At 42.6% G+C, this 16,905-nt stretch overlaps 1 protein-coding gene across 1 annotated transcript in view; it reads right to left on the bottom strand.

Moving 5' to 3' along the window:
* Positions 1-13,393: 13,393 nt before the first annotated feature.
* The window catches only part of tex264a (testis expressed 264, ER-phagy receptor a), a 67,237-nt gene continuing 63,725 nt past the window's right edge, over positions 13,394-16,905 (bottom strand). Inside the window, exon 4 of the mRNA XM_053438075.1 lies at positions 13,394-14,760. Within this exon, the coding sequence (XP_053294050.1) occupies positions 14,360-14,760 (401 nt within the window). The 3' untranslated portion in view covers positions 13,394-14,359. The remainder of the gene's footprint in view (positions 14,761-16,905) is intronic.

Here is a 16,905-nt window from a genome sequence, read left to right on the forward strand (position 1 = left end):
CATCCAATCTGAGGATCTGTCTGGAGGAACAGGATAAACTGCCCAGATCCAGCTGAGCAAAGGTTGTAACTGCTGCCAGAGCAGTTTCTACAAGGTTCAGTAACGGCTCTGAATACTTTTGGAAATAACAGCTTCAGTATGTGATTAAAAAATCAGTCTGCTACAGTAATAATAATAATAATAATAATAATAATAATAATAATAATAAACTGATTCATATTGCTCTTTTAGCAATGCTAAAATACAAAATGTAAATTTAAAAGATTGATAATACCAATAACTATACACTTAAATTAAATTAAATTGAAAAAACACAATTTCTAAATAGATCATAGTACTATAATCTATTGTAAAAAAATATATTTACACATTTCTATTGTATAATGATTTCCTTCGACCACATTAGAGATTCTTTGCCAGAAAAAGTAAATTATCTATCAGGATGATAGATAAAAATGTCTTCTCCAGTTACCAAAATTTGTTGCAAATCAATACGCTGCTGACCACATCCTGATTTAATGTGACGCTTGGACATGAGGAGTTAAAGCTGAGCTGGTTCACGTCTGGATTGGAAAACAGAGGAGACGCAGGGTTTTGGTTCGGTCCTGGTGACAGTCCTCACAAATCCCAGAGGCTTAATTAAGCGGCGCTGTGGGTGGAAGAAGTTTATGAGTATGATAGTGAGCCAGTATGATCCGTCTCATCAACCAGTCAAATAGGACGACAAGCAGCAATTAACTGTATTGATGAAAGATTATTAAAACCAAGCTTCAGGCGGATGTTAATCCTCATTTTTCTTCCTTGCTCCTTGAAAAACACGGAGTTTCCTCTTAAAACACAGAACACTCTCAGCAGGAGTCACACTGCAGACCCCATTCTTTGGGATTTTTTTCTCTTGTCTTCCTCTCTCTCTATCCTCTCGGTCTCTCCCTCTTGTTTCCATGGAAACTTGCCAGTAGATGGAGAGGGCGCAAAGGAAGTGGAAGATAGACCAGAACAAGTGGGCCAGTCTGACCATGCATGCACGGTGCTAGGTCCTATGGGAGAACTGGGAAACAAGCGCTGTGAACCGTCCAAACTGATCCGACTTCAGTCAGATCTTTTATCCTCGCTTGGCTTTTCAATGACAACACAACCCAAAACTAAACAATAAATAACTGATACAACCAATTGTTTCAGATCATTATTATACTTAGATGTTGCTCTAATATATCTTTGATTCTTTGTTTGATAAAGAGTTAGAGATGCTCCCGGTGCAAACTCTGTGAAATAAGATGGGACATGTGGCATTAGAGTTGATGAACTCCTTTTTCCTCCAGACCAAATTAGTGTGTGTATCTCTGACTTTCCATTCTCTCCCTCAGCCGCTTGTCAACAAGTGTAAACCACCACAGGAGATGGACCTGCAGGACCTGCAGGAGATGTGGTGGTGACCACAGTCACCACCACATCTCCTGCATACAAAGGCAACCGCAGACAAGAGAAAGAATACAGCTGTGTACAACATGAAGGCTTTAGTGTTTGGGGGGGGGGGGGTGCTCTGGCCGTAGTGCAGTTAAACATCGCCCTCATAAATACACAAATGGCGAAGGGAGCTGCAAGTCTGTGATGTAAACTGATTAAATGTGTTTATTTTGAATAGTATTCTGCAAGGGGGGGGGGGGGGGGGGGGGGGGGGAGAGACAACACTGGTAAAGCACTTAAGCACAACCGCCTCAAGAGAGGAGAGTGGTGACAAAAGGATTTCCGGCTGACACATTGTAAGTCTCCTCCCCGATCCTGCAGTCCCACAGGGGGCCTCCATCTCACCAGTGGGCCCTCCAACCCCCCCCCCCCCCCCCCCCCCCCCCCCCCCCCGTCTTTGTTCTCTACACTGCAATATCCAGCCCATGAAAACAGACTTTCAAACAAGCGGTCGGAGCCACGAGCAGTGAGCCTGGTCTTTTCCGCACGTGAACATTTGATGACGAGCGCTCATATGAAAAAACTAAATGAGTAGTTCGTTGATTGTTAACATTCGTTATTGTTGTGAGTATTGGGTTGTGTTGCAAGTATTTGATGGAGCTGTGAATATTTGGTTGTATTGTGAGTATTTAATTGTGTTTTGAGTATTTGATAGTCTTATGAGTATTTCGTTGTGTTGTTAGTATTAAACTGTGTTTGGAGGTGGTGTGAGTACCATAGCAAACCTGGCGCTCTGTCCTCTCCTGCGATGTCCTCCTGGCCATGAAGAACATGACAGTCCGTGAACCGAGCAAAACAAATCCACCGGCTGTCAGATAACTTGTGTGATTACAGTGCAGCAGTTTCGTGCAGTCGATGCAGAAGAAGAGGTAAAAGAGGCCCACTGCAGTGTGTCCATGCCCCCCCCCCCCCCCTAACACACACACACTCACACACATGGACAGAAGTGTGGGAGTCCCTCCATGTCATGTGTAAACCGCCGTCGAAAAACATTGCGTAAACTTTTCCATGACTAACACAACTTTCTAAGTGAAGCTCTATCGAAGCAAGCTGGCAGTGGAGCGCTGAGTAAGCAAGAGAAAGTTGTCCAATCTGTGATAGTATATATACCGCTGAGCAGGCACAGTGACTTAGGCCAGAGGGCCAATCACAGCCCACCACAGCCAAGCTCTGTGATGTGCTTGTTTTATGTAAAGGACTTTATCTTAATTCAGTGGAGGCTGCCTGGAGTCAGCAAAGGCATTAGTACTAACCCGAGTTCGAAATGAAGTAAAACCAGCTGCTGTACTTTCAGCGGCTGTTTAACGAAGGTTTACACAAAGACTGTATCGGCAGAGCAATGGAGGAAATGTTTCACGGCTGAAATCGACTCTGACAGATGCAGAGCGTCGCACCGTTTGCAACTCGTGCACGACATGAGAGTGTCACAATCCTAAAGCACTGTGTGTGCATAAACGACAGATGCTGAGAGCAATGTTTACTCTTTAGATGTGAAATCCCACCCAGGATTCTGTCTACACGTTCACTTCAAAGAAAAAACATGCCTCTCATTTTCCCTCTCTCCTCCTCTACAGCCATCTCTGTTTCCCTCTTCACCAGATGGCCTTCTTAATTCAAGAGCGCAAAGCCTGCCAGCCTCTCGCACACTTCAAACCAGACTGTGTGAAGGAATGGGAGGAGTAGTGCTGAAGGAAAAAACATTCAAGAAAAGATAGCCGATGCGTGAGGGCAGAAGAAAAAGGGAAAAAAGCGGTGTGCCGTGTGGGCAGCACAGACGGGGGATAAGGGTCGGGTTTGACAAAGATCCGTCTGGGCTGATTTTTTTTATGACACTCATTTGTCTCAGGAGTGGAGTGCAGCATTAATATGGTGATATCCCCCCAGGCAATAGCGAGTGTTGAAGGAGTGGTGGTCATCTGCAGCCCTGAGCCTGGAGGAGCAGGTTGGAGATCCCAGTGGAATGACTGAGAGCCTGGTTAAGAGGAAGCAAAAGGTAATGGGAGTCAGGCCTCCCCTAAAATCACATTTCCAGCTGACAATGAGAATGTGGCTGGGTGGGTGGGGGGTGGGGGGGCTGAAGATGGTCCGCTAATGGGTGAAAAGGGTGTAGAGTGCACACACACACACACACTTCCAGGCGCAAACAATGCATGGAGCTCCAGTCCTGGGACAAATGACACTCTGTAATTTAATATTTGATATTTGATTGAATTGCTTGACACTTGGCTATATTCCTAATCGACAACAAATTGAAAGATCAAAGTCATCGACCGCATTTATTTAAAAAGCTTTTATTAACACATTAAGGAGCCGCACTATTGCACTTGCGAACATGTTCTCTCATTACCCCTGAACATGCACAGGGTCGATTCCATACACAACGTCATGTAAATACTCATTAGACCAATATACATAAATATCAATCAGCAGGGAAACGAACGTAATTTCCCTCTTTACTTCTGATTGAGCGACGTTTTCTCATAAGGTGACCGGCTAGTTTAGAAATGCAGGCTTTTATAAATTAGATCTATATATTTGTTAAATCTTCATGTGGAGCTGGTTGAAGCTGAGAAATACGGATAAAGAGATAAACAGATAAAGAGATAAACAGATAAAGAGATAAAGAGGTAAAGAGGAGGTAAGTCCGAGGCGGAGAAAGACAGACTATAGTTGAGAGTAAGAAATTACATAAGATGGCTCAAGCATTATCTTCTTAAGTCTTAAAAGTGGTTGATTATTTTCATTACACAAAACAGAGAAAGCAGATCTCAGAAGCTAGAAAGAGACATTTGGGCCTTTTTTGTTTTACAAACATATATAAATTAAATGTGCCTCTCTAGTGTATAGATCAAAGTTCAGCGAGCGGCAGGGGTTCACCCTGGACCGACTGCCAGTGTATCACAGGGCAAACATAGAGAGAAAACCATTCACACCCCAATCTGCATGTGTTTGGACTGTGGGTGGAAACCAGTGTACCCAGAGAAAACCGAGAGGGACACGAGGAGAACATGCAAACTCCACACAGAAGGGTCCCGGCTCGACTGGGATTCAAAACAAGAAGCTTCTAGCTGGGAGGCTCCACTGCATCACCGTACCGTCCTTTAAAAAAAACATGACTTAATAAGATATTTACGGGAAAATGGTCTCTGAGCTCTATTGGAATTCAGTCCAATTAATCCAGGAAGATGGACTTGATCAATGATAACCCTGGACTTACACCGGTGAAACAATCCAATGTCTCCCCAAAACACAGCCGCTGACCTTTTTCTGATAAGGTCATTCATACAATCAGCAATTAGAGAGCGAGGAGGTCCTTGAAGTGTGAATTTCCAGGCACTTTCTGAGGAGCAGCTCCTGCAATTAGGACGACATCAGTCAACTCCGAGGCTCGCTGCATCACTCCGACTATTTTCAATCACACAATGGTGCTGCATTTAGGAGGGGAGGAGGAGGGACACTCATATCCTCCTGATAATCAAACAGTCAACCTCATTACAGCATATATGCTTATAGGCCTATGTTTTACAAACAGCTTGCTCCATCTTCCTGACTCTGCTTCACCTCCCCCTCCTCCACCTCCTCCTCTCTCTCCACCTGGAAAGCAGGGAATCCCTCACATGTGTTAAACAGTCCCTTCTCCTCCCAGGAGCCCCATCGTGCCTTCCTCATCAAACATTCATCCTCTCTCTTTGTCTCTCAGAGATCATTACTGCCAGGCCTTCCATTGGCTCGAAGGACGCGATGGACGTATGGTGCTATTGTGTCTTATTGTAGAGCTGCATTATTCATCGTCACAGAATTTTACTGCTGGATGAGAGTGGCCTGAAACACCACGTTTTTTGGAAATCATTAGAAGAGCGCTTTCCGGACTAATGACTGATATTAATGAGGGTATTTAAGTTGAACTCATTACCTCTGACCCTGTCCGGTTGTTTATTTATTGGTTGGTTTGTAAGCAGTTTTCTTCACAACACTTGGGGTAAGGATGTGTTGTGGGTCAGGTAAGAATCCATGACATTTTAATGCAGATGAAGATCAGTGACAGATCCAGGAATTATTTTTTCAGTAATATCACTGGGAATACTTCATAGCTCTAGAGGGGGAAATCTGACACATTTAGGAAACTGACATTTATGAGTGTATGAACTTTAGTGAAGCTCTAAGGGGATTGTTTGGCCTGGGTGGAAGAAAACGTTCTAGTGCAATTCTACTTTTAAATGCAGAGAAAAAAAGAGTTAAAATTGTGTTAATAAGGTCATTTACATAACTAAATATTGCAGTGCAATCGGGATTGTTATAATACAGCTTCTCCAGCCTCTCTAATTTAAATTTACCTTTGCACATTGAAAGCTTCATTCAAAGTCTCATGTCTCAAAATTCATGCAACATGTTAATAACCCAAATCAACCGGTTTAAAGTTTTTCATTATTTCACTTGCTTTCCAGAATGGAATGATCTGCTTTATGTGTCAAACATCATGATCACATAGGTGAATTGTCAATAATAATCTGATACATACAATTACACACTACAAGTCAAACTGATCTGTGGGAACTACAGTGCAAATACTTCACCGCTCTGATCATAAATCAGCAGAATGTTATTAAAGATGAGGAGCCTCAGGTTCAGGTTTATTGCAGTGATTGGGTCAGGACATCTACGAGGGGTCACGAGATGAATCTAGTGGGTTACGAGATGATTGCCAAGACAGGAATTCATATAAAAATACCGATACACCAAATGAGGTTTCAATGCTTCTAGGTTATAAACTGGTTTTACTCTTTTCAAATTCTAGTCGACGCATGTCACAGTGCGTTAATGTGTAAAAACTGAATCTACAATAAATTAATATTGGGTCTCAAAATATTCACAATCTAACTGCAGAACGATATAAATGCTGTAATCCAGTAGTTCCCAAACTATATGGGCCGGGACCCCTTGGAGGGCTGTGAGACTCGGAGGAGGAATTAAGTATCAGATAATGATTTCCATTGATCAAATACAAATAAATAAAGCATACTAGACCATAATTGTTACAAAGCAACATTATTAATTCTCCTCCTTTGACGACTCCCAATCCCTTTAATATCACTGGAGTCAGAACTTATTTTAGCAAAAGCTGGAAGAAGAAGAAGAAGAAGAAGAAGAAGAAGAAGAAGAAGAAGAAGAAGAAGAAGAAGAAGAAGAAGAAGAAGAAGAAGAAGAAAGGATCAACAACAGTTCATCATCACTCATCTCTCACATGTTGCACAGGAATGAGCCATTTGCAGTCAGCCAGCAGTTAATTCTATAGAGTCATGCACACATCATGCATTGATATGAAGTTTGCTTTCAGTGGAGTGAGAGTTTAGAAATCAGTGTTCATCAGAATGGGGGGCTGACTTTGCAGACTCACTGAATGTGTATATTTGAGCTCAAATCCTGTTTCCACACAGTAGAACTACTGCACCGCCTTGAAACATACACGGTGAGACAGTTTCCATTCATTCTGACTTTGCCCCTGAAATTAAAGCCAGGACCCAGTTTCTAATCACTTATTATCTTCCATGCCTTTGACCTGTATACAAGAAACCCACAATACTGAACACTGGCTCCGATCGGCTTACAGAATACAAATCAGCACATAAATACCTGCATCTGCATTAGTGCAGAGGGACATTAAATATTTCATTTAACAGATGTTATTGGCATCAGGTGTACAGTATAGATCTGACTATAGAAGACAGTGACATCCAACTCATGTACCTATGTGTGTGTGTGTGTGTGTGTGTGTGTGTGTGTGTGTGTGTGTGTGTGTGTGTGTGTGTGTGTGCGCGTGTGTGTGTGTGTGTGTGTGAGTGTGTGTGAGGAAGACTAAGCTATTAAACTGTCCTTTTTAATGGGACTTCAGGGATTCATCATACAGCAATTTAATCTCTGGTATCTGGCAGCTGATACAGCCGGAGCATATTGTAAGAGGCCTGAGTGATGATGGAGCTAAAGCAGATGTCTCTTGACTTTAAGTTTAGTCATGCTCTGTAAAGTTTAATGATTTACTCGAAAGACAATTATTGGCCCTATTGGTTACTTAGGACGACAGCACAGGGGATGGTCTGTATTCATAAAGCGCTATTCTAGTCTTAATGACTTAAAACTATAGTTTTACGTTACACCCATTCATAAACATATGTACAGTGCATTGTTTGCAACACTTTCTCCATCACACATTGCTCGCATACTGCCAGCTCAGCCATGAGGGGCAATTTGATTGCCCAAGGACACGTCGGCACACGGAATGGATGTTTAAACCACCGACCAACTGGTTAGAGGACCAGCCGCTCTACCCGGGGGGATCTTTTCTGTCCGTGTGTATGTTTGTTATAAGAAAGATTACACAACAGCTACTGGTCAACTAATCAGGATTTTTTTTCATCATGAGATTTATTTAGATTATTGGGACATATTCCCTGATTTCCCAGGAAATAATTCATGGATCTTCATGAAGAAAATCAGGTCTTGACTGAATCTAAAGAGACTGTTGGGCCTTGTCGGAGGTATACACACTCTACTGATTCATCACTGTAGCAGCTATATGAAAACTGATACCATTAAGCACAAGTTGCTTGTTCTATAAAGATCCCCGGCTTAAGCTTTTACAGGCGGTTGAGGGGGAGATTTTGCAGTTTCAGTCCCTCTTTCCAGATAATTAGTCATTTCTGCTTTGTTCCCAAACTCTAACTTGCTGCTGCGTAGCATCACACTCTCTGTAATTAGCAGCGTTCCTTGTGTCCTTGTGTAACACTGTGTGTGTGTCCCCCTCAAATTATAAGTAACCGGTGAGGATTTCTACATGCCGTTCTGAGCAGTGCAGAAACCACAGCCGCACCTCCTGCTGCCATACTTTTTATCACTGGATTCTGACGGTGGCAATGGAGTATATGTTCTTTTCTTCAGTCGGCCATCGCCTGAATAATTTACAGTAATCAACATCTTCAGCTGTGAATGCTGGTCTCAAACGTCATTCTGCATCCGTTACTGGAGGAGGCTTTCATTCTATTAAATAATAAATCCAAACATACTAATGATCAATAAAACAGTTATTTTTCAGATGTATTAAAAAATAAAATTTATATGTGCATTTAGCTCGTGAATCTCTGTGTCGACTGGAGGGGTTGCACTTAGAGCAGTGGTCTCCAGCCTTTTCGAGCCCAAGATCACTTTTTAATTCCAAACTTAAGCTGAAAGCGACCATCACATTACATTTCATTGCATTACATTTCATTTAGCTGACGCTTTTATCCAAAGGGACTTACAATAAGTGCATCAACCATGAGGGAACAAACCCAGAACAACAAGAATCAAGAAAGTACATTTTTTTCAAAAAAGACAAAGTGCTATAAGTAAGTGCCATTTAAGTCCTACTAAATTGTTAGTTTAAACTTTTATTCAAGGTATTGTCGGAAGAGGTTTGTTTTTAGTTTGCGGGGGAAGATGTGTAGACTTTCTGTCCTGATGTCATTGGGGAGCTCATTCCACCATTTAGGAGCCAGAACAGCAAACAGGCGTGATTTTGTTGATATCTTCCGAAAAACCCACTTAGGAGCATCATGCTTTTCAATTTCTATTAAACGTTGAATGTACCATAAATAAATATACACAAAGAAGTGCAGTTGGGCAAATGTTTCTATTCAATGAATAATATTCAAATTAATATCAATTAATATTTACAATGCAAAATATATAGCTTCTCAGTTCCACAACTTGTTCTACAGAGGAGGTTTTACATAAAGGCTTTGATATGAATATGGCCACAAATATGAATATTGTCCTGTATGAAAGAAGTCCCCTGTACTCAAATAAACACCAGTACTAGACAGTATGAAGCCGTGCATCTTCCGCTCCTGCAAATATTTCACAATAATAACCCCTGTTTAAACAAGGGAATGGATTCCATCAACAGAAACGCTCTGGTTGGCAACCACTGACTTCGAGGGATTTCGATTGTTTTTATGTGCTGAACATGCAGCACAGATGCCCCTTGGACCAGAGGAAGCATCCACAGAACATTTTTTGCTTCCCTTAATGACTTTGTCCAGTATTGGCGAAGCAGGCTCTAAATATGTTGCACCTTGGGGTGTTCATTCATATTCCTCCTGTGTTTAAAAATGTATGTTGAACTCCTGATGATCTGATAATGGAAAAATAACACAGAGTCTGCCACACCGAAGAGCCCATCTCACTGTTCTCACGCTGATTTACACCAGTGTGATGTTATTCTACACTATTATATACCTATTTAGATATAGTGGCAGGGATCAGAGATTTTCATGAGGTAGGAGAATAAAACTCTGAAGGAAAATGCCTTCTATGGAAAGAGAAACCACTTGCAAAAATGGACCGTGCATGTGCATAACACATCTCCTCTCCAACACCCTGTGGCACACAAACTAATTCTCGACTCTTTGAAATTTTAATCGACTTTTCTCTGCAGCGCTTCGCACTTTTTTTCTTCTTGCGCAAAGCGATTTTCCCAAATGGGGGAGATCGGAGACACGGCGGTTGGGATGGTAGCCCGCTCATCCGCGCCTGTTCAGTAGTTGTCTGCAGGCTCGCACATGTGGAAGCAAGTACATGGCTATAACCAGAGATATAGAGGTAAATACTAAGCAGGCAAAATGGGATCCCTTTGTGGTAAACAGATTCCGGTATAAGGAAAAGAGGAATAAATATTTGGCACAATTACGCACAAACTGGTTTGGGTTGTAAACAAAGATTTAGTCAACAAATACAAAATAAAATTAGGTGAGGTCAGCTCAACAGATTCAACCCTGCACAGACTTCTTCAGCTTCTCACTAAGTTCACACCCAGGACCTTCAAGGCACAAATCAGTCGAGTCCAAAAAACAACAACACCACAGGATCCCTTACCTGTGCGGGGTGCGTTGGTTTCCAGCGCAGCCGTGCGATGAGGGGAAAGTATTAAGCCAGCGCAGCAGCAGCAGCAGCAGCATCCTTCGCACCAGTGTCGGTGGTGTATTTATTTAAGCCTTAAGCACGGAGCGGCGTGCGGCGTGCACCGGGGCTGGATGAATGGAGGAGGCGAGTGTCGCTGATGCCTGAAGTTTGAACCATGCGTGCAGCGTGCGGGAGAGGAGCCGCGCGCCCGGAGCTGTCCGTGGTGCTGCGTAAAATAAATTAAAAAAACACGAGCACGCGACCAGCCGCTGGGTGCTGGAGGTTTTCAAAAAGTCACAAAACCCCCAAAACATGCAACGGGACGCCCTCTTCAATGTCCTGATGGAAAAGGACGATTTACTTTCTAGAGCACCAAGAGAAGACACTAGACGTTTTTACGACCAATTAATTAAGAAATGCCAGAATCTAGAAATGATTAGTAGGAAAAATGGGATTAGACACAATTCAAGATCTACCTGTTACTCGAGGTTTTGCTGAATCCTCATTGTTGCAACAGTATTCTCAAACCCACCAGCTGATTACAGCGCTGGCTGCGGATAGGCGCGCCGAACAGGGAGAGCCTGAACTCTCCGAAGGTTTAGACACCTGGACGGAGGCGCAGCTGCTCCGCGCAAGAGGAGTCCAAGAGACACTGTCTGGACCAAATGAACATCGTGTAATTCAGCGCATATATAAGGGGAGAAGACCGTGTGGTGTCCGGCTGGAGGCTGTTGGGCTGGGTGCGGACATCAGAAGAGTCGCCCCTTGTTTGCTGAAGCGGTTTGGGGGGGATGTTTAAATAAGGAACCTTTGGAGGCTGCTCATCTGCAGCGGACGGTGGAAATGCTTTATTTGGGAGCCGCGGAACAAGTCGTGACACGGGGCGCGGGGAAGAGAGGTCAGTCCCAGATGGCACAGTGATGCGCACAGAGGGACGTGCGCTCTGAGAGGGATGCGACCCCTTCTTCTCTCTCTCTCTCTCTCTCTCTCTCTCTCTCTCTCTCTCTCTCTCTCTCTCTCTCTCTCTCTCTCTCTCTCCCCTGCAAAAGCAGACACCCAACGGTCGGCATCTAATTTTGTATGGTGATACCCCCCCACCCCCCCATCTCTCTCTCGACGTGCAATGTAATGAGATTAATAATTAACATCATGGGAAGGCAATAATCTCCCGCGCCCTCATAGCTGCATGTCACCCCCGTGGGTCTCACAATTCATTAAATCAGCGGCTGACCCCAGTGTGTCATCGCAGTCTCTTCAAGACTGATCTCGTTTTTTTTTGTGCCTCTGGACAAAGGTCGGCGTGCCAAGATTAAAAGTGAACGTGCGACAGACATGTGGTGAGGGCATCTGTCCCTGCAGACTGATGACACCTCTGTGGGTAGTGTGGCTACTGATCTCATGAAGTCTAATCACAAAACAAAATGTCACCAGCGGCCCTTTGGCTGGAATATTCAAGAAGATGTATACGCAATGGAAAGTATGTCATTTATCTTTTGTCCCAATGTTCTGTGGCCGGTTCTTGTAGGTGGACATGATGGAGCTTCGTTTCTCTGCTGCATGTACGAGGAGACAAATCAATGTGCAGATGGGGAACAAACTGAGGGAATAACCGAGGTCCTAATAAGGCCACTAAGCGTCAATGGTCCTTTGCAAAGAATCTACAAGTCTATTACTCCTTAGACGATGATCCCCATTCTTTCAAAAATACATCGCCTCATTTGGAGTGAGAAGTACGTCAACACATGATCCAAATTCTCCCCTAAACAGAGATAGCCTCGAGCATTTCATATAATTCACATCATTTCCTTAACCCATGCAGTGATCCCATGCCCCCTATGTGTTCCTTTCCTTTAATTCGTCACCCATTCACAAGATGCACCCATCATGGATCATGTTTTTTCATGCACATTGGAAGACGCCACAATGGCCAGAAAATGTTTTTGTTTCGGAGGAAGATGCTGATGTCGTAGTAAGTAACAATACGTTAGTAAATATTCATTGTGGGAGCCATGAATGCATTTTTGTAGTAATACAATTACATTCTTGTGGTCTGGTGTTGTTTTTTGTCATTGTTTTTGATATAATTCATCATTATGATTACAGTGTTCGGTGAGCAGCTCACCTGTGTGTGTGGGAGAGAGTGTGTGTGGGGGGGGGGAGTGAGTCACCACATTTTGATTGATCTTTGTTTATCTATTTTTTTCAACAGAAACATCTTTTCGCCAAGTTCTGGATACCAGCAAATATTTGTGTTGACTTGTTCAACAAACTAACTCATCCTGTAACCAACTCATCCCCTCAGCTACTTTTCAGTTAATTCCCTGAAGTCGCCTCATTGGTGTTCACACAGAAACACATTCTACTGAGAGAAGCTGATACTCACCATTGTGTCAACCTGCCCAGGAGCAAGAAGGATATCTTCTCTGGCTGACTGACGGTGTATAAACCAGTAAAATGACTGGGCCTTCAGTGGTGTCGGATTTGGAACAGAAACGTTATAGGTCATGGTGCTCATTAAGGACCGCTGGCTAAAGAACACTTGTGTCCATCAAAATTCATTCATCTGTTGAAGCCTGTTATTCCTCTTCTCCAAACACAGCAGGTTATGTAAATTCTGACAAAAATGCCAAACCGCTCAATCAAACGCTGGTTGGATCAACGCAGCTCGTGCTGAGTCGACATCATTTAGAAACAATAACATTTTGCAATTATATTTTAGGAGTGTGTGTGCTTGCCACACTTCAACCAAGCATTTCACATCTACCAGGGGAAATGGCTCTTTTAAGAAACTCTTAAAGAGAGACGGCCTAATGAGTTATTAGGCGCTTACTTCCTCATTAATATCTCCAGTACAACACGTTCTCTCATGCTGCTGTTTCTGTAGGGAGGCAGCCAAACAAAAATGGATAAGAATGGTTCTGAGACTATAAGAGCAATGAAGTAGCTTTGTGTTTTAAGGTTTAAGAGACATGCTTGTGGAAAACATTGATGCACATCTGATTTAAAGTTTTTATTACAGACAGAAAGACACAACCATGGCCGTGTGCTGTACATTTCTTCTAATGTCGCACAGCACCAACGTTTTCAGTCAACAAACATATCACAGCTAGTCTCTGGAAGTGAGTGAATATTGGCTACGAACAGAACTGTGAGGTGGTTCAACCGACCAAAAACAGAAGGGAAAATTACCTTAAAAAACTAAAGCCATCATCAAAGCTTAGGGTGACAATAAAATGTTCTGTACAGTATTCAATGGGGAAAACACTTTTTAAATTTAATATAAACCCTGGTCCTGGAGTCTTCTGGAGGATTCGTTGGTTTTACTTTACTGGTGTTGGGCAAAAGTTTTACTCCAGAATTTCCCCCGTGTGATTGACAGTTTCCAAACTTTCCACAAAAATAGAAGGATAAGAAAATCACACAACGAAATAGGTCCTTCAAGATTTCTACAGCATTAGCTCCTGCACATTTTCAACTAAATCAATACTATTTATCAAGACACCGAAGTCAGGAAATGCATAAAAACACGGACATGAACTTCCTCAGCACATGACCTTGACAGTTTGGGGAAATATCCATGTCACACACGATGCATGACGATCCAATGTATTTACTTTAATGTGTTAAAATATTGAAATTAAATATAGAATTAAACTAAAGCTGGCCCTCATATGCTGCACACTGTGTGCAGAGACAATTAGTTTGACTCAAGGTATCGGCTGTTCAATTCTGACAAGATCAAAAGATTAGAAAAACAAACTGATTACAGTTGAACAAAACGTACAGGCTTCAAACAGACAATTAGAAGGCGTAGAAAGATGGCGTGTTGGTCATGGCATGAACAGCTTGAGATCCACCAACAAGATTAAATGACAGATAAACCAGCCACAGGAATGACTGAGGAACTTCTCTGGCTTGCCAGTGTTACATGGCCTCCGCCCTTATCTCTTCAGCATCCTCCCTACTGCTCTCCATCCCCCAAGGGCTTCTTCTTTTCAGCCACCAGTTCAACTGCTTCTCGAGCTCCGTCTCCACTCTCAGGGAGCTCCCTCTCCTCCCCGTCTTCCTTCTCCTCCCTCTCTCCTCCGTCCTCCTCCTCTTCCTCCTGCTGCTGCGGCTGCTGCTGCTGCGGCTCCTCCTGATCCATGTCAAGCTCTTCAAAGGACGAGCCGCTGCCCACAGACTCGTTCGAGTCTCTGTCGCTGTGGTCCCTGTGCTTAATGTCTTCATTTGCATCCATTACGTCCCTCAGAGGCAAGGATGAGGCCAGGGAGGCGGCGGTGGAGGCAGCCAAGGATGTCTCTCTGCTGTCCCAGGGTACGCCGCCACTCACTGAGCTCACGTCACTGTGGGAATCCGCTCCTGGAGCAAAACAGGAAAAAGACACAGGTAAAATGAGCTCCATGACAAATTCTTGTGCAAAATTAAAATATATCATTCTAGAGTGTAGAGAAATCATGATTGGATTCATTTCAGAGTTTGAGTACAATGGTAAATGCAACCCCTTTATGTTCATAGATCACTGCCTCGGACTTACTAGAAGAGAAACTATATCAAATTCAAGCCACGTTTGGACAAACTGAGATAGGTGCAGTGTTTCCACTTATGGATACTTGTGAAGCAGCCAGAGACCACAAGAAACATCTGAAGAAAAATTCTAGGAGAAACATGATATTTATTTTACACTGTGGAGAGATCTATCACCAAGTGTTTTCTGTGTGAAGGAATCCAAGGTAACTGGAGCCTACAGCCATGCTGGCAGCTCCGGGCTGGAGCCTACTTATGCCCAACTCTGCTTTGAGATAAATGCTATCATCAGCATACTCGCGATGAGGACGCTAACAGGCTGATCTTAAATTCATCATCTTAATTAGCGTGCTAACATTTGACCTGGGCTGATGGAAATGTCATTAGTTTGGTAAGATATAAAGTATAAAGCAGAGAATTGTGACATTTTGACCTGAAAGTTTTAGCGATCAGCAAACTTATTATTATCATCTTCTGGGGACATCAACAGATTGATTTGCATGTCAAATGAAAAGATATTTGACTTAAAACAGTATATGTTCAACCCATGTGGATAAGATCATGAGGATCCATCATCTGGGAACCATGAATGTCTTGGACAGTGTATACAACCAAAGTGGTGGAGCCATTGACCGGCATTGCTCTCCCTTAAGCCACATAAACAAACAACATTAGGTAACATTTACATTATTCTTTGTCTCAAAGCTCATGAAAGGTGGATGTGCAGATATGTGCGTATCAGTTACATCCTTCCTTTCCTCGTTCAAAGACGAGAAACAAAATTACGGTCTTATAAATCTTCTGAGTCACTTAAAACTCACTGGATCTGTTTTGAATAATTTTGAATTAATACTTTATAATAATGACCTACACCACTTCCTTTAGCTTGAACCAGGCTATTAAAGCTTGTGTGCTGCGGCTGAGCCAGATTAGAAAAGATTAAAGATCTTTTAAATGAAGTCACAGACGACGGACCAACATGTTGGTCACATCACTAGCACCTAATTATTTCCTGTATTGTGGCTCGGTGCAGCTTGACTATATTTTGAGGGGAGGGAACGTTCACATAATACATATCTGAAATCATCACCAGAAACGTCCATTAGCTTAATTGGTGGCGATCCCCACACCCACATCATCAGCTTGCTAATGCTTTCAGACTGAACCTGATTCTAATTGGCCTTTGATCTGTGATTCTCTGTGACCCAGCAGCCTTTCATTATTCCCGGCTACTGATATTCTTAGGTGTTCGTGCTTCAGCCGTGCAGAAGATAACGTTGTAATCTGCACACATCTGATTAGGCACAGTAATTGCAGGGAAAGCCAAAAGTATGAAACATTTACAGGAAGGTGGAAATATGTTCAACAGTAACGCTCCTCAATAAAACAATATCAATAATTACTGCAGTATCATTTTCATCACTAGCAGTATAACGAAAGTCCATCATATATCAGTGTAATATTTAATAATGCATTCTGTAATCACAGTGAGGGAGTAGACCAATCGTTGATCTGCCTCAGATGTGGTAAATGTTTTGCTGTTTATCAAGTGTCTGACATTCTTTAAACCACAACCTCCTCCTAAAAGGAAAAATAATGTGACATTTAGCATGGTAATTAATAATATAGACTGATCTGATCATTTTATCTCGATATAAATTGTGGCCATATTGTCCAGAACTATTCAACAATCAAACAAACGGTTCACAAAATCAAAAGCACTGTGTGGCAGGTGGTTATAAAAATCTAACTCCACTTGAGTAGAAGAACAAAGAAAAGTCATTTTTTAATTAAGGTGAAAAAAAAAGACGCACATCACACCTCCCACCTACGCAACTGAATTCTCAGAGAGATTTTCACAGTTGAACTCACAGAGGAGAATTAAGAGGAGGAAGCATAGAAGTTTTGTTTTTCAAAAGTGTATTTAAAAACAGTTAAAGCGGTGATCAAGTTGAAATAAATGATTCGGACAAAAACCAA

The sequence above is a fragment of the Pleuronectes platessa genome, chromosome 2, assembly GCF_947347685.1.
Source record: "Pleuronectes platessa chromosome 2, fPlePla1.1, whole genome shotgun sequence".
NCBI classification, from domain to species: domain Eukaryota; kingdom Metazoa; phylum Chordata; class Actinopteri; order Pleuronectiformes; family Pleuronectidae; genus Pleuronectes; species Pleuronectes platessa.